The following is a 26,363-nucleotide window of genomic DNA, read 5'->3' as shown; positions in this document are numbered from 1 at the left end:
TCATGAAGATAATGAGGTTTCTGCTGAAAAATGCGTATCTCCATGTCTGAGTTTGCTGTTCATATGAGAGGAATTAAAGCGTTCGGAGTTAGGGAATAGAAAAACATTAAAAGTTAGGCTGTTCAGAAATATTTCTTATGCCACTGCCAGTCCCTGGGGTGATCTGTTTAATGCTCTCCTTCATCGCTCCAGAGACACAACCTTCACCAAAGTTGTACACAAATTGCTTCAAAGTTTTGAAAAATCTAATTTGCTTATAAATCCTCCTGAATGTTCTTTACCTACTTGCCACTCATGCCATTTTTGCAAGGATTAGGGGACAGAAACCTCATTTGGCAAACTAACTCCTTTTTGTTCACAATTCTAGGCATTCTGCATCAAAATACATAAAGGACCCAGCTGGCAGCCACACTAAGTATCAAATCCACTATTTTTTATGCCATCTTGATACAGGTTTTGAGCAGTTTAAAGTCTGCATTGCTGGAAAAGACACAAGAGCTGTGGTCTGGCTGCAGGAATCTCCAGCCTGCAGCCACCATCTGTAACTAATGGCCGAATCACAGCCGCCCTCCTCACTGTAGGCACCTTTGCAAACGCAGGAAACACACACCACTTAACCCACTAACCTCTTTTCCTTGTTCCGGTCTCCGTTTCATGGCTTTTTTTTTTTTTTTTTTTTTTTTTTTTTTGGTTTGGTTTGGATTGGTTTTTAAGGGGAGTTATGGAAACCCTACCGGAAGGGGATTTGTTAAAAAAATAAATAAATAAATAAAAGGAAAAAAGGTTTGATTTAAGTGTGTCTTTTTCTGCTCACATTCAGGTAGGAGAAGCTCAGCAGTATGCAGCCGGCGTGCAGAAGTCCCTGTAGATGATAGGCTAGGAAGGACCTTACCATGTGTCTGCAGAAGGCTGGCAAATCAGAGCCACTCTGGGTCCATAAGAGCCGCTGCCTAGCAACCACATCCCGAGCCGGAGTTGACAGAATGATACGCAATGCTGTCATGAAGACAGTCAATTTGTGGGCTTCAAAAAAGGTCCTGCGCCTTCATCTCACAATTAAAACCTCTCCTTGTGCAATTACACGTCTCTCCTCTTGCCCACTCTGGAATTTTTTTAATTTTCTTTTTTTTAATCCTTCAGAAGCAGGAAGAAGCTTTTGCTGCCCCTGGGGTATTTCAGATGCTTCAAAAATCACAGCTAGCCAAGAAGCTGTCTACACTCTCAATATGCTCCATTTCAAAATATGAGTCCTTCCCTCCCAAACACTTTTTTTTAATTTCTCCTTTTATGTTTTCTCTACCAAGATGTTGTTGATTACAAGTCAGATAGAATTTAAAAACAATAAAAGAAGCCCAGAAAGGAAGTTGCCTTTCTTCCAGCCAAACTGCAAAAAGTCACAGATTGAATAATTATTGCTCATTAGGAAAAAAAAAAAAATCAGCATGGAAATTCTCAGCTTGTAGGCAGTGCTGAGTATTAGAGGTTCATGTTGTTTTAAAGTAAAAAATTCAAATCCTTATGGAGTCAATTATTTTCAGTTTCCAAAAGGTCAGATGTAAAATACATCACACGAACAAAAATTTTCTAGACAGTGCTACCTACCAACAATCACCCATTGAATTAAGATATTCTGGAAGAGCAAACATGGCCTGGGCATTAGCTGGTTTTAGGTATTCCTCAGTAGTCAATAATCTAAACCTGAAGCAGTCAAACTGTTTATGTTCAGAGAGGAAATAACAGGATTGAAGCCTGTTCTTATTGAATTTGTCAAATCAAAGCGCTTAAAATTTAGTTTGGTGAGAAAGCACTGAAGCAGGTATTACTGTGAACACGCAACTCTTTCTTTTCCTTGTTTTTCCCCATTTTCCCCTCTGTTTTCTTGAAACTCCTCTAAACACAATTTCCACTCCAATAAAGGTGGTTTTAGTGAAAGAGTCACATATGGCGATTAATAAAAACCTGCAAAGCATTTGGAAAATAAACTGTTTTTCTTTCCATCCACAAACAAGCCATGCCTTAATTTCTGCTGGTAATCTCCCAGGCCTGCTTTTGTCCAAACCCAACAGCTCCCGGCCGGCTCAGGAGCCTGCGGGAGGATCTTCCGCCATCCAGCTCTCTCCCTGGTTGCCAGAGTCTGGCACAATGCCTTTGCATTGACCTCTACAGCTTCCTCTTCCAATGTACACCGCAGTCACATGGTCCCAGCACACTCCATGCCACAGCTAATCTCAGGCACCGCTCGGCTCCAGCCTCAGCCAGCGGCTTCTCATCACCAACAGCTGCTAATTTGGGGAACCACTCAACTTTTCAGGGTTTTCCATAACAACAGTGAAAAAGAAAAAAAAAAAATACGGAGGGGAAAAAAAAAGCCACAACACAGCATCCATGTTGAAAGAAATCGAGGAACTACATCCCACTGTGTGCTGTGGCCACCGTGCTCTGGGCCAGGGCAGGTACAGTGGTTACAGGAACACAATCCCACATCAGGCATGGGGAGACAACCTGACCAGAGTTACACCCTGAAAACACAGGCGACGCAAAAGATGCCCCAAGTTGAATATTTTCACAACTGCTACCACATCCAACCCCTGAACACTCCACTTTATCTCCCTGCACAGCCTCAGTCAGGGTTTTAAAACATGCAGCTGCTTGTAATCTGTTGTGGGGGAGCTTCCCTTCCCGATTGAAGAGTTTGGTTTGTGTTCTCCACAAGGCTGATATCTGTCGAGTTAATGTATTGTTATTTTGGAGGAAGGATTTGTGATGTGGAGAAAAGGGGAACTTCCCCCTCCCACTCCCTCCCCCCCCCCCCCCCCCCAAAAAAAAAACCCCCAAACATCTGGGGAAATTTGTTAGAGAAATGATGCGAAGAAATATGGAGTAACCTGCAAACTCACGAGGAAGAACAAACACAGAGATCCAAAAAAAGAGAGGGAGATGATACAAATGAAGCTAAACCACTAAGCAAACACAGCGAGCTGGGAACACAGGAACAACACAGACACCACTCCATAAGCCAGCGCAGAGCCCACACTCCCAGGCAAACCCACAATGCACTCGCCACGCATCGCTACAAACCCGCAAGCAAACAGAGAAACAAAGACAGCGAGAGCCGCGCCGGGATGCGAAGGCAGCGCCGGGCAGGGCAGGCAGCGGCAGCGTTCATGCACATGGGCCCGGGGAGACGCGAGCGGACGCACAGGCAGCAGCATTACCCTGAGCTCAGCTCCTTCTCTCCCGCAATAGGCACCGCGCACCATACGGCTCTATTCCCTCTGGCATTGCGAGGGCTCCCCTGCCACTGAGCTCAGCCCATAAACCACTCCCAAACCCCAGCAGAGGCTTCTGTTTTTTGTTCGGGCCAATGAGAAAAGTATAGCTCACTCTTCCTTCCTCCCAGGAGCAGCGCCGGCTGGTTGAAATCCCTGAGCCTGAAACCGAATACCACAGACCCATGAGCCAACTGCAAGTGCCAGCGCGGGGAAAGGCGCGGGCCTCGCTCCCCATCCCCGGGCGGGAGCGACGCTCCCGGTGTCGGGGGAGAGCGGCCCCCGGCAGCATCCCGGCACCGCGGGGGCCCTTCTGCCGGGCCTGGGAGCGGGGCTGGCAGGAGGCAGCAGGAACAATAGCTACCTCGGGGCGCCTCGGCCCGCACCGACAGCGCTCCCACACTGGGGCCCTGCAACTGGAAGCCACGAATTGCGCCGCAAGACAAAAGAAACCATTGTCACCCGGGAGGCACCGGCCCGGCTGCCGCCCCCATCCCCGCCTCACCGGCAGCGACCGGCCCCGCCGCGGCGGGGAGGGCCCGGCTGCTCCGCGGGGATGAGCCGCAGCATCTCCTCACGGAGGGCTCCGGCTTCCCTAGGGGTGAGCCCTGGCTGCTCCTGCGGGGATGAACCCGGCTTTTCTCAAGGATGAGCCCCGGCTCCCCCGTCAGGGGTGACGAACCCCGGCTCCTCGCTCTCGCAGGGCCCCCCAGCACCCAGCCGTGGCCGCCGGGCCAGCCCTGCCCGTGGAAGGCCGCTCAGAGCCGGCCGCAGCGGGCCCTGTGCCCGTGCCCTGCCGGGACCCACCTTCGCCCCGTCCCCCTCTTGGGGAGCGGTACCGAGCGCTCCCAGCCCGAGGGAAACAAAACAAATCGTCACACTCCGTGGTCACCGCACCCTGTGCGCGCACCGGGCACTTCAAACGCACATGAAAGGCCCGGCTCATGCCCCGAGGGGGTTACGGTCCGAGTCAGTCACACACAGAGACAACACCCGAGATAACAGAAGCCAATTTTCTGCCAGGCACCGGAGTGTTTGTGAAGTGCCTGCAAATGACACTCTCAGACCACACTGGGACCAAAGTAAGCGACAACACTTCCCTCGTCGCACCCTTGCCCGGTCCCAGCCCCGGTGGGACAGGAAGAGCGCGCGGGGTGGGCGCACATCCGAGTGTGCCGCTGCCACGAGTGGGGACCGCACAGGGAGCCCTGGTTGACCTTCCAGATTTTGGCTTCCAACAGCGCACAAGCGCTGGAACCTCAGAACTTCAAGAATGAAGAGGTTTGTTTGTTTGGGGGGGGGTTTTGTTTGTTTTTGTTTTGTTTTGGTTTTTTTTGATTGGAAGCTTAAATTTCTGAAGAGGTTACCCACCACCACAATGAACTGAACCAAGCTGCCAGCTCACTGCGAGCCAGGCCTGTCTGCCCCTGGAACAGCAGTTTGGTATCTGTGAGAGCACGACTCGTTTCTCCACCCTGTGACAAGGCTGTTCACTTCCAGGGTCACCACAAACTGTTGTAAACACTGGTGGTTATCTGAGTTACATGTGTGATGCTGCAAGTCCTCCAAGTTCTACCCAAAGGAGGATTTGTCACTCATGCACTGATCTGAAGACATCACATTTTATTTATTTTGCTAGCTTGGAAAGTCTTAAGGAGAACTCGCACTTATTGGTCTAATTTTTTTTACTGCATTGTACTTATAGAGGTTTTGTATCAAAAGCAATCCACAAATGGCATACAAAGTGCAGACAAGTCTCTCACATGCGTAAACCAGTGCCAGGTTGCCTTGTGGGACCTGCGAGCTCCCTCGATTCCCTGTCTCCAGAGGCACCCTGGGCGTCTAATTAGACCACAGCTCAGCAGAGCATTTTAGCATCTGTTTAAATCCATCCCTACTTAGTAAAGGAATGAATAGAAAGGAATGGATGGCTGAACAACAGCCTGGGAGAGGAAGAATAGAGCTGAGGACATGCTAAGGGAGCAGCATTCTTTTGTGAACAGGTAGATGTTCCACACAGGATACCCCATCCTTAACTGAAGGACAGCAGCAATATAGAAACCTATTACAGCAGTGCTTAGGTATTTCAAGTAATAGGAAGAATTTTGAAGGTAAAAAGGATGCTGCAGTGACTAAATCTTTCATTTTCATTTGTTCCACAGCACAAACATTACCAAGTTCTTAAAAGTGCCTGTTACTGTTTCATGTCCTGAACAGTAGCTATTCACTGCCACTGCATTGCAAATAATCTTGCAAGGCTACAAACACAAAACCTAATAAAGAGGATAATAATTTCAGCAGAGCCATCTCTTTTGATAAATGAAAAATCAAATTAGTACTTTTTTTTTTTTTTTGGTTGGCTCAGCTGTATCCAGATTGCTTCAATTCTGGATGAATTTAAACAGAAAAACAAATCTGAGCTTGTTTTGAGCGAACTGAAAACGGTTATGGTGATAAAACAAGCTTCTGCCCCTAAAAGCTGATGTTACAACAGCACTGCCTTTTTCTGCTGGCTCTTGGTTACACAGTATCTTCCCACTCTGATCCAGGATCCCATGTCTGAGAGGCTTTTCTCCGGAACTTGCATCCTGGGATGTGAAAGAGGGGACATAAACTATTTCCTTGCTTAATTCAGTCCTCTAAGTCTCCTATTTGGTAAGCAGCCATTTACCTACAGACAGAAAAATAACTTCATTACCCAGAATTTTTTTAAAAAGTTAATGGTGCAAGTCCAAGTGCGAGGCAGGGTGGTCTCCAGCGCGCGCGGTGCTCCTGGTAACTGAAGCAGCAGATGGAGCGTTCTCTAACTTCACTCCCAGCACGGAACTCGACGTGCAGGAGCCAAGACAGACATTTGTGTCTGGTAATGCCATCTGTGTCTGCGAAACTGCAGCGCTCTCGCTGGAGAGCTTTTTGTTTGTAGGGAACACGTTAATGGTGGGGATGGCATACTGCAAACTCTCAGAATTATGGGAATGCTAAGAACAAGAATGGAATGAATCGATCCCATTTCTGAGCAACAACAGTCATTAATAAAGCATATGAGTATTGATGATTCACATAAAAGAATGGGCAGCGTGAAACAAGTGACAGCACTGACTTGTGGCTCCACAACTGAACATGATCTCCTTAATAAGGGCTCAAACCCTCTGGACACTCACAGCAATAGCTGGGACCAGTATCTCTACAGGAAAGTGTCAAGTTGAATTCCCAAACATGGAGAAAGCCAATCTCTTGAGGAGTTCATCTTTAAACCAGACGAGTTCATGCAAGAGCAATCTCCTGAGAGTCACTGAGCACACAGCAACAACTTCTACCTCAGGACAGCCCCTGCCTGGACTGCAGTTGAAGTTCAGAAGATAATTTTTAGGAGTGGCATCATTTTACGCTCACACCGTTCTTACGCTCCTGCCAGGGCATCAATGCCAGCCAGCAGCCAACAGCAGACAGGTTACTGACAGCCACAGATCTTTGTCCTGATCTGGTACAGCTTCTCTTGTGCTCACAGACTGTCACTGTTTGTTACTGGTTTTAGCTTTGTGGCTTCTTCAGACTGATGAGGGGTTTGTGCCAACAGTGCTGTAAATCATCCTTCTCTAGTCTTTCTGTGAGATGACACTCAGTAGCAACATCTTCATCACTCCAGCTGTATCACCCTCGCCTTTAACACTCACGCCTGGTAACTCCTTTTCCCAGCATCAAACTCTATTGTCACATTTCAAGCATTCACAATCTTTCAGTGTTTAGCTTCCCTGCACCTATCACATCTACTAGTTTATCAAGCTGTCAACCTCCACCTTCCCTTTGCCAGTGACAGCAACCTCCACAGCTCCATGTCTGCTTCTTCATCAGGCATCTCCTGCCTTTCTACCAGGCCACCCTCCACAAATGGGAAAAACTCCATGTCAAAATCTGTTGAATTGGTACGTCTCTAAAATCCCTTTGAAACCTACCATCTGGCATTTCATGATGCAAGCAGTGAACTGCAAGCATATACTCTTTTTCTGCTAAATTCTGTTAGTCATGTTGCTACCTTATCCTTCAAACCATCTCTGCCTTGTTCTGTTTACTTGCTACATCTTTTTCAGCATCTGGAGTGTGCCTGCTCTAGGAAAGGAATAATTTTCTTTACTTCTTACCTTGTACCATCCATGAATCCTTAGGCCCTGAATCATGATTCAGTTTCTTAGCTCTGGCAAATTACAAAGAATGTTATTTGCTGACTAACCACTTGGGAAGCAAGTGTTGCTCTGCCACTGGTTTATTGTGTGACCTCAGGCAAGTCACTTAGGACATTTCCAAATGCATGGGGCACTCCAACCCACAGTCAGTTACCCTAAGGAGCAGTTTGATCCTTTCAAAACGTAGGAGTATCTTTAGCTTCCACTGAAATCAATGGTGCTGAGCATGTCCCCCCAATGCCTGTCACAGAGTCTCTTCTTTTATGAAGACCTTTACTTTACCTTCCAAAATGTTTATTTTTACAGAACAAGAGCAAATGCTACATATTACTTCCTGACTGCACACTCCTTTGTATCTGTTAGTACCAATCTATTTTACAGTTTGGAAGGAGTTCTGAGTGATTTGCAGAGCACCAGAGGTCGGTTCAACAGCAGAGCCTGGGATGTTGCCAGCATTTGGTCTGGCCAATAAAACACAAACAGCAGTGAAGGGCTTCCAAGATTACCTGCTCATCAGCCATACAGGTCATTGCATCATTATAGGAACCCCTATCTCAGCTCTACTCTTTCCCAGGAAACTTGCAGTGCACATTTTGAGGCCCCCAAATAGTTCCTTTTTCCAATCATCACATAAAAAGTTTCAAGGAAGACATTAAAGCAGAAGAAACAGTGATGTGAGCCTATGCTTACCCTAAAACTATAGCTGAAGTAGGCAGAACCAGGACAAACTGCTCTTGTGTTCAGTCTCAAACCTGCCCTGAGTGGGTCCTGAGCCTGGATAGTCAGTCCAATATTTGCCCTTGCTCTTGAAAAAGTGAATAGAAAAGTAAACTGGCAGAAAGGGCAGTGAGAGAGTTCCTGGGAAGTCACATACCTATTAAAAATGGACTTGAAGCTCATTTCACAAAACATTTCTCAGCTAATAACATCTGTCATTAGCAGTTTAGAACCTGGGAAGGATTGGAGCCCAGCCTACAGCAGGACTCTGACTACACTGTGTGACATATCTGTGTGATGTGAGGTGATTTCTTTGGGCAGCACTTTCAGAGAATTTACTACTTAAGGTCAGTCTGCCACTTTCAAAACAGAGTTGCTTAAAACTGAAAAATAAAAATGCACTTTTCAAAGAGATTTGATTAAAGACTGTATTCAGCAAAGTTAAAATGACTTAAGGCAGTCAAGAGCAGAGCTTTTTAAATACTTACTTTTTCACTTTGGGGTATTTCATCTCTGAAATAGCATTGGTAGCATCCGTCTGTCTCTCCTTCAAATGCTGTGGCCACATATTATCCACCCAGTCAACTAAATCCACCTGAAACACCACCAAAATCAACTGTTAGCTCCTGAACACACGGTAGGACATATTCTCGTTGGCTAAAACTCCTCTAGTGACAGCAGCAGATGCTCACAGACAGGAAGAACCTTGCTGTTCAGCAAAAGTCCCGTGCACCCAACTTGTTAAGGTGCAGCATTTCATCACCACAACTCAGCCCTTTAAAACCCAGGGGAAGGAGAGTTTTACAGGCAATTTACCTGGGTGCAAATTTTGTCTCATGGGCACCTGTGAGCACCTTCTCTTGTATTCTGTCTGTGGCATTTTTGTAGCCAACAGCCTAGAAATTGCATTTATGAACATTAAAATGCAAACATAAAAGGGATGATACTATTTTAATATCTTCCATTTCAAGGAGGAAACAGGACTGATTCCATGAATATCACAACTGTATGTGAAAACAAAACTTGGCTACTGCCCTGATTCTGAGATAATTCCCACATTCTGATATTGCAACCCAGAGTTTACACAGCAAGGAACCTAAATCAGGTATTTCAGTCTTACATGGGCTCAAAACTCTGCAGAATTCAAGGAGACATCTTATACAAAATATATGGGAGCTGACTTTAGGTACTGGACTTCCACAACACCCTCTCTTATACTCCCATGGGAATGCAAATGTCTCTTTCGGTGAAATCTAAATATTCCTGCTTTTACAAACAACTGTGCACTCAGGCCATTTTCAACAGCTATGAAATAACCATTTACACGAGATAACAGGTACCTAACAGCATTTTTAATTTCTAAGCACCCAGGAAATTTGCACAGATGTTTTAAAAGCTCGCTGAGCACAATGTGTTTGGGCAAACCGGGATCAGTTGAACACCAGAAACTCCCCAGAGCACCTTCAAATTACCCGCTAAGTGTCTGAATGACAGCAAAAATCTGAATGAACTTCTAAATATGTGTTTAATATTCAATTTGTGATCCACGTTTAAAGGAACAAAGAAGTCTAGTAAAGAATTACTTCTACAGATCAGCAATTAGAGTTGCCATTTATTTGTGACCTGTTCAGGCAGAAGTGTGGTGTTCCTACGGTCTTCTTGGGTAAGAGATATCCCCAGCTAAAAAACTACTGTTGTAACTAGAAAAGGACTTAGAAACCAGGCAAAAAGTGTCTGAAAACAAAACATCATAGAGCTGTAGTTTCACACCCAGCTACATGCTAGCACAGCACACATAGATACATTACAGAGATAAATGAAATCATCTTTACTAATAAGGTCACAGTTTCACACCAGTGACTCCATTGCAAATAAAATCACAAAAGCCCTCTACCTTTAAAAAGTATGTACAAATCTACCCCGTTCCTCTACTGCCAATTCTGACAAAGCAGTGATTATGCTGATTGAATTATGTATACATTTCTACATTTAACAATTGCGTTTCCAACTTTTTTGCTTTGGAAGCCCCAGAACATTTTTTGGATAAAAGGAGGGTTCATATATAATGAATCCAAGCTTCTTGATAGTTTAAGCTTGCGTAGACGAGGAAAAATACTAGATAGGTATTTAATTTTGGATGAAGTTTCCCCTAAATACCTTGAGAGGAACTGTGTATCTGTGCAAATTGAATGATTAACAGCTCATCAGGTACCTAATTCCTGTAAATTAAATTCCACTGTCAAGCAGACCAGCTTTCTACTTGGCTAAAAATGATATCCCAACACCAAATGAGCAGGAGTTCTGGGCACTTCCCATCACCTTGTTTAAACTCCATGGTTTATTTCTGGGAAGAAGCTGAAATAAAGCCCATCACCACGGGCTCCCTTACCACGTTGGGGCGCTTGACAATGTTCTCCAGCTTGGTGTGACTGAACTCCAGGCTGATGACGTTGTAGAGCTTCTCCCGCTGGGCCTCTGGGGTCTCGTAGTACCTCACGAACTGAGACATGCTCATCTCCACTCCTCTCTGTGTGTTCACATCCATCACATCCACGATCCGGCGGCTTCCTGCAAACACAGCAGCAGTCTCAAAACATCTGCCTTGGCTTTATTTATGTATATATACACATATGTATGTATATTATTTTATATATCTATATATATATATCAGTTCTCAGTGACTGCAGGGAAACTGCAGGAAAAGAGGATAAGAGACCAGTACCAGCCTCTCCATGACTCCTAAATCTCAAACAGTGAGCAAGGAACTAACTTGGAGCTTTTTCTAAACTAACTTTTTCCCAATATGACACTGAACAGGTCATGTGGTTCACAGAGATGGAGAGAGCAGTTTCCTCCTTTATGTGAAGTGATGTGAGCAGAAGTACATTAAAAACTATGAAGAAGTGATACAATATGGTAGTAGGGGGCAGGCAAGACAAATAGCTCTCCAAATCATACTACAATTTTCTAAACATCCATATGTCTCTCAAGATGCTTTTACTCATGGACAGAAACTATCCACAAAGAGCAAAAACTGCCTTGCATCACTGGATACTGTAAACTGCTGAACATTCCCAATTCCAGTCAGCACCAGTGGGGATGAAAGCACTAAATGCCATAGAGGAATGAGCCCCCACTTTGGATCTCTCAGCAAAAACTACAGGACATACTTTCAGCTCCTCGAGTGGCAGACATACAAGTCTCATTAGCACCAGAATGTTGAGCAGCAGTTTTAGTCGAGCCTTCAGCTTTACACAGATTAATCCACAATCTTCTCTTTGGCCAACTGGAAGGTTTCACCTCTCCCAGCAATTTTATCATCCTAATTAGCAGTTCATTTGTGTGTGAGCGAACAGGAGCCCATGAGAGACATGCCTCATTTCCAGGAGAGGTTTCCAGCAAACAAACTCGCAATGCTTCCAAAAAATCTCTCCAAAACCATTTTCACCGCCGAAGAAATAACTCAAAATAAATTGCATTAAAACAAAATGTAGGGCTCATATGCACCATCAGAGGGAATTATTAATAATTACAGCACCTGGCCTATCATGTGCTTGGGAGCAGTATTTCAGCAAGAGTGATAGCTTGGATTGCAGCTCTCCATTACAAACATCCTTAGCCCCTGATAGCAGTGACAGTGACAGATGTGATAATGATTCTGCAAAAGAACTCAAGACCATAAAGCTTTGAAATCAAGACGAAAAATTTATATAGTGTAAATCTGGAATAGTCCCACCAGACTGTCAGTCAACCTCCTCGTTCCAAGGCCAGGGAACAGGATCCCATCCTTGGGCTGGGCTTGGGACTGTCTGGAGTGTTGCCACCTTGAGGCAGGATGAGGCGAGTTAAGTTATGTGTGGAAAAGCACAAGAGTCCTTAAATTTTGTATCTGCATGTTTGAAACAACATATATAAAATCTAGTTATGGGTTGGGAGGGGTTGTTGTTGTTTTTTTAACAGTAAACTTTACTATCTAGGGGAGTGGTCTTTTTTCAATCCCACAGGTCAGCAGCTGGGGTGGAGTCCTGTTAAACAGGCCCCTAATGAAAGCCATCCTGATCTCCGCTTCCAGAGCCTGGGATCAAAGCAATGGCTACAGCCTGGAGGGGTTAAGGACACAGATACTGAAAAATTCTATTTGAAGGGCTACGTGGCTGAGCCTGGGACCTGCCATATTTTAGTCTAGGTTTGATCTCAGCTTTGCTGGAAGCAACCTTGTAGAGCCTCTCAATTATCCTTTCCAAAAGAAAAATCAGCAGTTACCTGATGAATTAAGAGTATGAGGAGCAGTTCAATAGCAGGTTTGTTAAATGAACACGATTATCAATTACAGGCAGAAGAGCTTAAGATTTGAATTGATAATCTCTTGACTTCCAAATTAAAGAGTAATTTGAGGGGATGTTTTTCTCTTAAGCCACAGTACTGTCAAACAAGCCCATACATAATGATTCTTGGAGTACTGCTCACAGAATTTGAGATGTATAATTACAGGTTCACATCCTGGTGTTCACTGCCCACTGCACAGCAGCCCTGGCTCACTGCCAGCTTTATCTCTTCTGTCCTGGAAAGATTCAGCTCTTTCTTCTATCTTCTGTTCCTAATAGAAGGTGAAAAAATATCATCTAGGAGAGTAAAGGACAAGGGAAAGAAGCACACAAAGGCTCCAAAAAGTGGTGGCAGGCTGAGAGATCTCAGGTCAGGCTGGATTTTTGGGCAGTTCCACACGCATTTTACCATGATCCATTTCTGTTAACCAATTCCTAGGCATCCCCTTGCCACACTCTCACCATGTTCTCAAAGAATGGACCTCGCTCAACCAAGCCTGGGGCAGCCCAGCAGGTCCCAGCAGGATCTCAGTGACCCTGGCAGCCTCTTGTCCTTGTTCCCACCTATCCCTCACTTCAGCTCATCACCCACTGGACATGGATTTACAGACACGTGGAGCCCTGGCAAAGTCTCTTCCTGCTGACATGAGAAGCTTCAGTGCGCCATGCACCACTTCACCCTTGACTTCCCTGGATGTTTTTCCAGTGGAACTCTGGACTGGGCAATGTGGGATTAAGAAGCACTGCTTCATCTCTGGCAGCAGATGTGACTCAGAGGTGGAGTGGTGATGCTGGGGGATTTTACAGCCTAAAGAAACATCTTCCTCTCCTGCTGCTTGCTCATGGAGCACAAGTGAATCCCCAAAGAATCACAAAGACAGTAACTAAGAAACAAGCTAGTGCCATCTCTGACAAGGGGAACAGACAACAGCAAGAAGGAGACAGAAGAATCAATTGCAGGGATGTAAGCTGGAAAATAAAATCCATCAGGATGAGCTACAGAAGAACGATGCTTTACTTAAAACCTTAAAAACATTATCGTTACTCCAGCCCATGTATTAGTAAAATTCACATTAAAATTAAGGGGACAATAGCATATGTAATATCTGTTCCCATTATTTGGAGACCTATTGACCAAGACACTGTAAAGATTCTAATAGATTGAATTGTACAACTGTGTGCTGTAACATCCTTATTTTTTTAATACAGAAATGAACATCTGGAGGAAAAATGACTTGTCTCCCACTGCCCACCCTGGTCAAGTTGGTTTGGTGTGGAGAGCTGGTCCTTTGTGTTCTGGGCTTCTTGGTAAAACAAGAGCAACAGGGAAGCAAACCTTGTCCACTTGTCAGAGAGAGAACTGCACTCCAGGAATGCAGATTACACAGGCACCTTCGCTGCATCAGCAAATGATTTCCCAAATCACAGCTCACCAAGCCCACCCCAGACACTTCAGGAATGATGGGCTCCAGCTCTGAAGTCATTCAGTAGAACTCCTGTTGATCTTCCCTGCAGAGTTTGCACCCACGCTTTCCTTCATGTATAGAATATTGTAATGATTTTCCAGAGAGGGAACAGGGAATGGGAAATACTGGGACTATAAAAATCTCCTCTGTGGTCCAACAGCTGCCATTTCCTATTTCTAACCAGGTGAAGCACTGCCTTCCCCTGCCCTGAGCTTCAGGTTATCCAAGCTGCCAGACTCCCATCTTCAGAATAGCCCATCATTTCCCATGACGTGGATTTAGCATGGATATTTGGAGCAGTGGAAGCAACGCAAACGTGAACCACACAGTAGAGTATGAGAAATGCACAGGAGGTGTGAATCAGAGCTGCAAACGACACCAGAGTTTTCTAGGCTGTGGTCTCTTCTCCAGCGCAGCACCAGCAGGAAAAGGTGCAACTCCCCCACAGCAGAGGAAAGAGGAAATGTCCTTTCTGTAAGAATGATTACCAAGCCTGTCCATTAAGAGGATAAAGCTACCTTGGAGAATTATTTTAACCCTCTGTGTCTGAATTGAGATCTGTGCTGAAGGTACAATATAGTGTTGACAACCAGAAACCAACCTGCAATGCCGAGGGACCGGCCCGCTGGTCCTGCCTAATCTTTATGCTTCTTACGAGGAAAGAATCCCTGGTTTGTAAAGCAGGATTTTTGGCAGAGCCTCAGGAAATCTGCCAGCCTCACTAGCGGGTTAATTGTACCTAAAGACTGAGGCTTTGACTTGCATCCCAGTTAATCCCCCCGGAGCTCCCGGAGCTGGAAGCACGTATTCTTCTGCTGCCCACGGGAGACTATTATGATATCCCCTGCTAACTGGGAGGGATGTGAATCCGAGCAGAAAGTCCTTGCTCAAGTGGAGCTATTCCCGACATTCCCTGCATTTCACAGCGAGGGTACGAACAAATTAAGAGACGCGTCCCGATCCCATCACTCCCAGTGCCACCAGAGGGCACAGAAGAACAAAGGGAAACGAGCCCGGACATCGCACACAGCTCTCCCCCACACCTCCTCACCCAGCACCTTCCCCAGCACAGCCGGGCCCCCAGGAAAGGCGTACGCCAAGGATCCCGCTTTGCAGAGCTCTCTGCCTTCCCTCCTCCCCCTCGGCCAGGTCTCTGTCCCCAGCGCCACTCTGGCTGTGCAGCAGGAGCCCTTTCAGTGGGGTCACAGCATCTCCTCCTTATGGAGGTGTAAAACTGCCGTGCCTGACGCGAACCTTCCCCTCCGGCCCCTCTGTAGCTTTATCACTGCATATAAAAGTGCCAAACTGCAATAACCCGCGTTAGGAGCTGTTTGCACACAACAAACGCTGTGCAGAGCGTGGCCACAGGAACTGCCTGTGGAACTGTTCAGCCTTAATGCTACAGGACTGGGCCGGAGAAAGGGGCTCAGGGCAAATCATGTGTTTTAGTGGCATTATATAGAATTAATCCGTATCCCTACACCTACCCAAGCCATCATTTCTAATGATTCTTAGAAGCTTCAGACAGTGAAAAGCACACAGAAAAAAAAATCCTTATACAAAGAAGCATTTTACTTCCAATTTTTTGTACAGTATACCAATGCATTAACCTGTAGTATAAGCATACTCCAGGTGGCTGAAAACACAGAGCACACAAATAACAGTTATAGAAAGAAAAATAATACAAGGTCTAAGAAAAGTGGGACAGGATATAACTTTGGTGAAAAATCTTATGTTTTATTTATCTATCAAATTTATTTTAAGACCATTAATCATTTCCTAAAATGTCTCAATATAAAATACACCTAACAGTAACAATAAAGAAAAACGTTATAAAAATTATAAGCTTTCCACCCTCTGAAACCTCATCCTCAGCCCATAACGAGGAAAACTTTGGCCTTGATTTCCCTCCTACTTGGCAGTTAGGAAATGGAAGAAGACCTTCAACTACACTCACATCACCAATCAACATGTGCACTATACCTGCAGGAACAATCCTGCAGCTCCCCTCTGGTCTAGAAGGGTATTTGAAGGTGTCAAAGGGTTGGTAGCACCCCCCCACATCTTGTACCCACATTTATGAGGACATCTGAAGAAATATACAGCTATGATTACATCAAACCTCCAAAACATGCTGGTATTAATGTATATTTTTTAGGTGAAGGCAGTACACTTGAAGGTAATTTTGAACTAAGGTATATTATGACACTAAAGCATAACAACTACCATAAAATATTTAGGATTTTGGGTGGTATCATTCCAAAATAAGACAGCTCATTTCTAGTTTGGATGAATTAAAGCAGAGGATGCTTATTGCAGAAACACACTGTGGCTATGGGGAGTTTTTCTAAAATAGCTTTCTATTTTCTTTGTTCTGCTTGATTGTCCCACAAGGACAATTCAGCTTTAAATCCACCTGTAGACAGAGGCTTTGAGATGCCTGTGACCACACCAACACGTCTCTTCAATTTCACTTTCACGTCCTGACATCATGGAAATACATTCTCTTGAGAGGTTGTATTTTTGTTGTAATGTTCATTCAAAGCAGATTTATTGCTGTTTATATCTGGACATGAACATGACTGTTTTTAGCAAAACTGTCCCAGTTTAACTAAGATTTTTTTTAAGAGTTTGCCTGTGTTAGGCAAAGGACAAACTTAAAGAGAGCTCAAACAGGAAGTTCAGCTCTAAAAATAGAACTGGTTCTACTTCCAAAATGGCAAGTCAGCGGACGTGCTAAACATAGGCAAGTCAGTGTTATAATATTTCATTTTTACTTCTAGGAGAAAAAAAAAGGCATAATGAGAGAGCATCAAATGCCTTATTTTTATTTATTTTATTACACAAAAACCCTAATTGTGGTTCAAAGCTCACTCACCTGACACTTCTGATGCACAGAGCCCCAGTGGAAACTTATGACAGAGGTGGAAGGCTACATCCATCACAGCTTAGCCCAGCACTGGTTAGTGCTGAGAGCTAAACAAGCACCAAAAAAATATAAAAATAATAAATGTATATATATATTCCTCCACCTTTCTGCAAGGGAGAAAGACAGCATGAGTTTTCTGCCAGTTCAACTTCCTGAACCACCTCACTACAAGAAAGAGGAAAGCCTGTGCCAGCACACAGGAGGGGATGGGAGAGCAATGCCAGAAGTGAGGAGAGAAGGAAGAGAATGAGCAGGACATCAGTTTAAACTTGCTTAATTGGCATGGCAAAAAAAGCAAATTGTTGGATGCAATAGGGAGCACAAGGAACAGAGACGCTTCCCCTGGTCACATAACAGGCAGCAGCAGCAAAACCAGAGGCCACTTTAGATGACAAAGAGATGGTCTGGCACCAGAGCCTGGTACTGGAATTAAGGAAGAAGTTTCTATTTCCAGTCTATCAGGAACACTGGGTAAGTTTTAACCTCTGTCTGCCCTAGGTCCTGGTTTCATGATACAAACTGTTCACCAATACTCAAGAAATTGATGAGGCTTAAATAATTTTTTTAAGCGGGGTCAGCTCCCTGCCTGTTTCCCAGCACAGTTCTACAAACATCAGGGCAAGGATGTGCAGCCAGCACCAGCACTGTGGGAAATCCCATGGTGACATCAACCACAGCCCCAGCTCCCTCCGGCTATTACAGACTGCAGCTTTTCTTCTTAAACAATAAGCTGTTTAAGAGGCACAAAACCAGTGAGTGTTATATGAAGCAACATCCTCTGAAAGTCTGCAATACAACACTTTAATAGACAGAGATTTCCACTTTATTCATGCACTGCTCCACCTTAACACTGGTGGAAGCCAAAGTCCCAAAGGGTTCCTTCAGAGCTGCTACAAACCACTTCAATTTCCAACAAATTAGAGCCCTCAGACTGTAGGAAAATCACTAATGGAACCTTCACTTGAAAAAAATCCATTCAGAAACTCTGATGTCCAGTTACTAGTTTTAATTTTGCTCAGGAGAGAACACAGTGCAGCTCCACAACTTTGTAATTCTTCCTAGCACTGAGCAAACATGGAGCAGGTCAGAAATCCCATTAGGCTGTCTGGTCGACATATGGGACTGCTGGTGCCCCAGAAAGAAGGGATAGATTCCATGGGAAACCAAAAAAACCCCACCTGTCAAGTCCTACTGGTCCTGTTTACAGCAAAGTGTGTTGATCTCTTTATCACTATTGGTTCATGGTTGGCAAGAGTATGCTAAGAGCACTTGCTCAAGTCTGGAAGGATTTATTTGTACTTCCTCACAAGTTTCTCTGGAACTGGGGAGTAATACAGGTTCTGTACAGTACAGTACAGCCTCACCAAGGAAAGAGGGATACAGAGAAAACAGGAGAGGTCGCTCAAGGGAAAAGAAAGAAAAAAGTACAAAGACAAAAGGATGAGCCAATAAACCTCCAGTGCTGTACTTTGGAAAGAGAAACCTGCTAGACAGAATTGGAATCAATAATTTCAATGAAATAGCACGTTTTATTTTCTTTTATTTTTTATTGTCCAGATGTTTCCTCTTTGCAGTACTCAAATTTTAAAATAAATGCAGCAGCTAGAAGTCTGTCTAGCTCATACCAACAGTACCTATAAACCCTTTTGTTGACAGACCATTGGTTTGACTCCATCTGAGCTTACAGGCACTGGGAAATTATCATTTTCAGTGGTAATATTTATTTACTGATTTTAGGCCTGACTTAGCACATTTTCCAATTTAGAGCATGAAGCATGTTGACAGTCCTGACAGAATGACTGTGAGGAATTTGGAACTTGACTTTAAAAACAAAGCATTTTTAAAAGATAGTGTGAGTTTTTAAAACAAGCTTTGGTCACAAAACAACATGATGGAGGAAACAATTTATTTTTATGGCCTGGATCTCAAACACATGTTTCTGAATAACATCTGAGACAAATCAGTGGGACCCTGATGTAAGCTGCTTTCTGATTCTCCATTTTTCCTCTTGGAAAAGTTTGTAGGCAGGTACATAACTCAGCTCCCTGAAAACACAGGCTTTGAGTTTGTAATCTCAGATCAATGGAAATAGCACTGACTTGCAGTTATTTTACAGTCACTTGTGAGGAACATCCAAATTCAGCCTCCTCATGCAAGGAGTCATCCTTGTCTCCTGCTTTGAGGTGCTGCTCCTCTCAGCTATCAGAGATATGTAGGTCTCTTGTGGATCTGAGTCCCTTGATGAACTCAGGTTGTGACCTGCAGGGTCCAGAGGCTGAGGTACCCTCAGTCTGAATTCTCACAGCCTGAGGAACACGTTCACAAGCTGGCATAAAGCTACACAGACACTGGCCTTCCCAACTACGAGAACAAGGAGGATGTTTCATTAACTCAGTTCTCTTAATATTCCAACAGTCCCACTTACATGAAAAAAAAAAGCAGAACCCAGAGAGCAGGCCAGACACAGATCACACAGTGGGGCACAAAATCCCCGTGAGTAGTAAGAGGAGAAATCTTACAGTGAATGGAAATATTTCCTCCAAGTACCTCCCCTCCCATGAGATCAGTGATGACTCCTCTCCCCTAGAAGAGCCTGGTCCAATGTGTTTTGAAAAATGCATTATTTGGGCACCAGGAGCAGAGCACAGACCTTGCTGCTTTCTCCTTGTCCCTCCCCACAAGACTCCTGGAGACACAGCCATTAATGACTCCTGACTCAGCTCTTCTGCTCTTCCCAACGTGGCATTCCCATTCACAGGACAAATCCCCACACCAGGGGAGAACCATACATCTTAATCAAGACTTGGATGCAAGTCTGGGGGCAGACTTTTGCACTTCCTTTGAGCAGCCAGTTTAATTTTGGGAAGTGCTCCTTACAACAGAGCCTCTCTAATGAGCCTCCCTCCTAACTCCTCTCGGTCTCCAATTTCACAACTTCCTTGAAACAAATGGAGCGTTGCTCTATAGAAAAAGCCACACTGGGTCCCTATTCAGCAGAAATGATGGAAAGTTTTCTGAGCTGCAGTGTGTGGCTGCTTTGTCCTTCTTTTGTATCTACATGGCTAATTTTCTTTCACAGGATGGAGAACTGTACATTGATTAAGACAAAATTTCCCCTACTTGCCTGCAGACCACACTACAAGCCTCTCAACTTGCTTTGTAGTTGGATGTGAATTCAACCATGATACAATTTTCAGAACAGATCAATTTGAGAGGAGCAGCAAACACGCAGGAGGAATGAACCAAAAAAATCACTAGGAATCAGCTACTCAGGGACACTTCTCTGATTTGCTTTCAGCTTTTTTGAGTAGCTGCTAACAAAAAGCTGAACATTTGCACAGCCAGCTCAGAGACCATTGTGCTGGCACACCACAAGAAATGTATGCTAATGTAAAAGGAGTGTTTTACATGGTCTCTGCCCTCCCTCCTGCCTTTACCCACCTGACCTGCACCACAATCTTCTCTTCCATGGAAACACCACTTATGATTCTTGATTCAGTACTGAATGAAATTTATACATGTGTATGTGAATACATCTATAAACATGTGTACAGTTTTTAATAGATATATAAAACACATTTTATAAAGCCAGAATAATTATTACCTACAATGTTTACATCTCTTTCTATTCCTTTTTCAATATCACCTACTTCCAGAAGCATGGATATGGGGGGTTCTTGTCTCTCTGTGGAGTACCTGGCATGCATACTCTCATTTTAGCTGGAATTTGTGGGGACTACAGCAGTGTGTGTATTTAAGAGAAAAGAAATGGCTGGATGAAAGATGCAGAGCCTCACATAGCTTATGGCTGTTAGGTACATTTGATGGACAGTAATCCTTTCTGTCCCAACTGAATTTAAATTATTTACATCAGCCTGCTTACATTAACTAGTCAGGGAACTTGTTCCTCCCCACCACAGTCCCTGCACAAAGAGGCCATGGCTTGCCACATTCACTATATAATTTACAGTTTACAGGAAAACTAGAAACTGAGACTCCCCAAATTCTGATTTTAGCAAATCATTTCACTTTTCAGTCTGGTTCCCACCTGAGAAAACAAGGCCACACTTTCTGCTGTGCACCACTACACTGCAGAATTGCAGCTCCTCCTAGAATGAGGAAAACGTTGCCATACCAAACTTCACAAACCTTGCTTGGGGCTCTCCCCTGTGAAAAAAAAATCTAAACAGCCAGGGAATACTCCTCTGCAGGTCTGATTTCATCCACTGATGTTAAAGAAAGCTCAGATCCTCACTTCAGGGCACTATGATGCACTTAGTGAATAAACCATGAGCAGATGTGTAACAGCACACAGCATCTCCTCCAGAACTTGTCAGCAGCATGAGGGAAGGCTGACCTGCACTTGCAGTGCCAACCCGCCCCCCCTCCCCCCCACCCATTAGTAGGACTTTTCCCTTGAAAACATCAGGGATTTAATGATGCAATTTATTCTATTATCTTGCTCCCCTAACACCATGATTATAAACTCATATTGAGGCAGAGACCTTCACACATATTTCTTTAAACAGTCAATTTGCAACTGAAATTTTTGGCTCAGCTCCTGTTCTTTTGGTATTTCTAATGAGAAGGCAAATCCCAGCAATAATCAAGTATTTCTTCAGTTACTCCCACCAAAGAAAGCAACAGGATATGTAGACCCTTGGTTTTCCTTTCACCCTTTGTCTTGAGATCAAAGCCTGCTGCCAGGTCTTTAGGGATTTGACAGAATCACAGGAATCAAATATTGAAATGATCTATTAGGTCCCATCTTGTGCATCATCTCCTTGGGCCAGATAAAGATTGGTCTCTGCAACAGTTACTAGAGCTTGCTCATGTTTGCTCTTTACTGCCATACCTCAATGCACAAATTGTATCACAATTAAAAGCTTTGCTGCTTTCAACTTTACTTGGATTCTTTATACAAGATGAAAACACCAAAGCCTTTCACTGCAGTTTGTGAACACAGCAACCAAACATTTCCTACACTTGTGAGCATCATGGCCCAGTCCAGTCTACAGCATCAGATTTTAATAGCAAATTACATGACTGATGACACATCCTTCGCTGCTCCTACACTTTTTCTTTTTGAATTCTATAAATAAACCCTTAGTGAGCTAGTTAAATAAAATCAATCAGTGAGTTGATGTCAGTTGTTAGACCACCCCATGAATAGTCTAAGTCCTGTACTTGCACTGTTCCCACTGATACAATGCCTGGCTGGGCACGGTGAATTCCATAGGACAATGCTGCTGATCCTACAGAAGTGACCGCTGTGGTCACAACTTTAACCTCTTCAGCCCAGAGACCACAATAACCCAAAGTCTCTTTTCTTTCTTACAATGTTTGAAATCTCCCCTTTTGCCACTTGCTGGGATTGCAAGCTCCACTTTAGGGGTGCACAACAAATACCTACCCTGGTGCACAAAGCTACATCAGCCCAGAGAGGGAGGAGGTGATGCACATCACAAACCCAGCACCACTTTCATTCATTTACTTTTTTATTTACTTTATTGAGGTACGAGTGTAAAATCTGGGATTCGACAGCCTTAGACTGTGAGCCTGTGGCAAGCAAACTGAAAATAGGTCAGCTAAAAATTCGAAATAAAAGCAAATACATCCAGACTGGCCATTACTGTTTAGAGAGACACTGTGCCTCATGCAGGGTCTGCACACCTATCCAGGGAGCTCCTGGGCAGACTGGGACAGCCCAGGGAAACAAAGGCAGTGCAGAGTCAGAAGGGAGGCACTGCAGATGCCACAGAAAAGCAGATACTCTTCTCAGTTCAACCAGTGATGACCCAAGAAAACCACTAAAAAAAAAACAATAAAAAGAAGTAATCAAAGGAAGAGCAAGGAGCTCAGAGTGATAGACTGAGGCACACATCCATGAGCACTTCCTCTTTCTCTCTCCCTTACATAGTTCACAGCTTCCAAAAGTATTCAGGGCTGCCACCTTCAAATTGTGTGATGTCCATGAAGGATAATATAAAGACAAAATTCAAACAAATGACAAAATGGAATGCTTTGGTTTTCTGACATCAAAGACTAAAACAAATGACTGCATTCAGTCCTTGAATACAGGAGTGGCAAAGGCTGGAGAGGGTCTACAGCGACCAGGGAAGCCCTGGCTTTCAGCAGCTTGCTGAGTAAGGCAGTCACCTTTCTCCCTGCTCAGCCCCAGCAAGCGATCCCCCTTGTTCTGCAAAGTGACTGGCACAGAGCATTCACACAGGTACTTATGTACAGAGAGTCAAGCTGACAGTCTGGGAGAACACACTTTTGCTTTTCTGCCCATCTATGACAGGCACCCCTGCAGAAATAACACTTACCAAAGTTTTCGTGCATATGTGGCAGATGTTTAAGGACACTCTCAGAGGGCCAATGACCCTCAATCGAATTTTAAAACAGCTTATGAAGAGATGACAGTGACATTCTGCCCTTCAGAATTAGCAATCAAATCTACTTTATGCAATGAAATTACAAAGCTTAAGAGTTATTAAATTACAACAGAGCTTTACATCTTTCAAGAGTTGTCTCAAGTTCCTATGCAGGCCAGGAATTCCTTTCCACCTCTCCATTTGTATTCTTGGCTCACAGCCATTTCAGAGATGAGACATTTCCAACTGCTGAAATTAATCCATCATCTCAGGTTTTACAGAGCATCCAGGATATGGTTCCTATGGAGGTGGGAGTCTGGCTATAGACATGGATGGGTCTGTAAAGTAAAGCTACTGTAGGGCAGTGTTTCATGCACACCCATTACACATGGGTGCACAATCAGGCACTGGTGTCAGAAACAGGAGGTCAAGAACATCACCAAACTAAATTACAGCTGGTTGCTGCATTTTTTAAGCCAGGAAAACAGAAAAATCCATGACGCAATGGCAATGTTTCTTTGGAAGTCTGGCAAAAGACTAAAAAATAGACACCTAAGCTCAACTAAACACAACAAGCAAAAAACCCATCCTTTTTTAATTCTCCTTATTATTGCCACAGACCAGAGTTTTCAAAGGGAGGTTTAAAAGCTTGTTGTTATTTCCCTGTGACTTTTAGGTACTCCCCTGCAAAGATGGTACAACAGTCACATTAGAAACAGAAAGTAAGATTTCAGAAGAGTTTGGGACCAAAGTCTCATTAACTTCCCATGGAATTTATGTGCTTTGGAAAAACCTAGGACCATATCCTTAAAGGGTTCTGTAGCAAATGTGCTTCCTGTGATTCAAAGAAGAAAAGAGAACAAATGAGAGGTTTAAATAGCACCAGCAAACTATAATAATGAGTACTTAAAAACCCAACAAGTTTACACAGAACACAACATTTTTCAGGCTGTGTTCTCTCTCTGTTGACTCCCACGCACAATCAGATGCATAGAGTTGTGATCATCCCATTTCACATTCACCAAACATCCTTCCCTCCCCAGGTTCAGCAAGGCATTGAATAAGTTTTGAATATACCACACGTTGGAAATGCAAACCTGGAGGTTCAGGCAGATCTGAGGGATATGCTAAAAAAATGCAGAGACAATGACATATCAACATCTCCAGTGACAGGAGAAGTTAATAAAACAAGACTTTTCATCTGCTTTATTTGAACATGAGATAGTGAGTGTAGCACACGTTCTAACCTAAAACTAGAAAAAATATCAGCAATGATATGCAATAGGAAGATGCTCACTAGTATTTCCAGAAGTAATTAATAGATAATTTCAAAATTTGGCACGGAGACAGGAACTCCCCCATGTGCTCATAGTGTCAACATGGCTGTTCCATCCAGCACAAATTCCACAGCAAGAAAAAACTATTTGCCATAAGAACTGTGACTTTTTCAGGTATAACTTACAGTCCATTTCCCAAATATTTTAGATCTTTTGAATCAGAGTTTCCACCTGTGATGCCAAAAGTTATCAACTGTATTATAAAAAGGACAGGTGACAATGTTCTGGACCACTTAAGGGGTCAGCACAATGACTCCCAAGGGAATTTGACCAAACATGATATGAAAGGACCCATGATGTGATATCTAGCCAAGAGCAGGTACAGGGATTGCTGATCCAGCTGTGATCAGGCACGCTTTTACAGTAAACTTCATCTCAAAGTTAATTGAAAATGTTACTTCTGCTCTATTGTTTCATAAATGCAATTTTATTTATAAATATCCTCCCACTTTGCTGGCCATGTACACAGGAATCTCCACCCCCTAATACTTCAAAGGACATCAGTCTTGAGGAAATGCAACTCCCACACTTTGACTGTTATACAGGAAAAACACTGTTGTTATGCAACACTACGCTGTTCCAAAACATCTCAACATCAGACCCTCAGCTCCAGCAGCCTCAGAGACAGAAATTGCAGTTTATCAGCCATGGGACAAGTTCACAAAAAACTGCAACAGGGTCCAGATAATTACAAGGTTTATGCACGAGGCTTATCCACAGGAAAAAGGTTTTTTCTGTACCTGCAAATGTGCACATGCAGGTATTTAGGAAATCCATAAAATTTAGGTCTTTATTTTCTAATTTAATGCAGATTGACCAACAAATAGCACTTCCCACACTACTTCTCAAACATTTTCTGCCAGATATCTGGGGATTTTTCCTGAGCTTATAAATGGTCATAAATTAAGCAAGATTGCTGAGTTGTTTGTGAAAGAAGGTTATCAGAGATAACCCCTCTCTCACTGATAACCCCAAGTGAGCAGAAATGAGGCACAAGTTCCTCTCCTTTGTTTTTCTTAGCTACATCTTTTCCAGACTTGATATTCCTATTGACTATAAAAGAGTAATTTTTTAAAAACTTGGTCTTTCAGAATGCAGCATTTGAGCTAATTTTAAAGATTAACTCCTGCCACAACACAGGTAAATAAACCCTGTAAATTCTAACTAGCAGGAATGCAGTTAAAAGTCTCCAAGAAGGACTGCAGCCAACACATCCAACACCCAGCTTGCTCCACAGCAACGACTTCTTGGAGTGCAGGATCACTATTGAGTAACAATTTCAGATAACAATAAATAACACACCCATCTGCAATAAAAACAGATTTCAAAGGAACATACAGTATGATCTCCTACTCAAAATGTAGCTTTTCTTAGAGTTAAAAAACATTTATTTTGCAAAGATTGCTAGGAAACATTTGATGACAGTCACGAGTTCTCTGGTTTGTGTCTCATCAAAAGCCAAGCAGTTTGCAAGGCTTTGTGCTCAGCCTCTCTTCACAACCATCCCTCAAAGCACTGACCTGCCCTTACACTGATAAATACTGTGGAGAGAACGCAGGCAAAAGGTGATAGAGCTCCAGTCACACCTTTTACAAACAGATGCTCTACAACAGAATTTAAAAAAAAAAATAGGAACTCAATCAAGAGAACTGCTGCTTTCCAAAAGTGTTTGTAGGACACCTGTTAAGAGCAAAAGCATTCCCTCCCTTCCAAATGGCCAATTATCCAGCATGAGATTGGAGTCTGGTCAGCACAACTACTA

At 43.8% G+C, this 26,363-nt stretch overlaps 1 protein-coding gene across 7 annotated transcripts in view; it reads right to left on the bottom strand.

The window, feature by feature from the left end:
* Window positions 1-26,363, bottom strand: part of KDM2B (lysine demethylase 2B) — a 108,002-nt gene that overhangs the window by 72,618 nt on the left and 9,021 nt on the right. For 6 of the 7 annotated variants that reach the window (XM_048322904.1, XM_048322905.1, XM_048322907.1 and 3 more), the window contains exons 5-6: window positions 10,557-10,735; window positions 8,656-8,762 (exon numbers count right to left, since the gene is read on the bottom strand). In XM_048322904.1, coding sequence (XP_048178861.1) covers window positions 8,656-8,762; window positions 10,557-10,735 — 286 coding nt within the window. Of the gene's footprint in view, window positions 1-3,215; window positions 3,397-8,655; window positions 8,763-10,556; window positions 10,736-26,363 lie in introns of those variants that run through there. The other variant, XM_048322909.1, reaches the window with a different exon arrangement.

The sequence above is a fragment of the Corvus hawaiiensis genome, chromosome 18 (assembly GCF_020740725.1).
Source record: "Corvus hawaiiensis isolate bCorHaw1 chromosome 18, bCorHaw1.pri.cur, whole genome shotgun sequence".
Lineage (NCBI taxonomy): Eukaryota > Metazoa > Chordata > Aves > Passeriformes > Corvidae > Corvus > Corvus hawaiiensis.
This window is presented reverse-complemented; position numbering and strand designations above follow the sequence as displayed.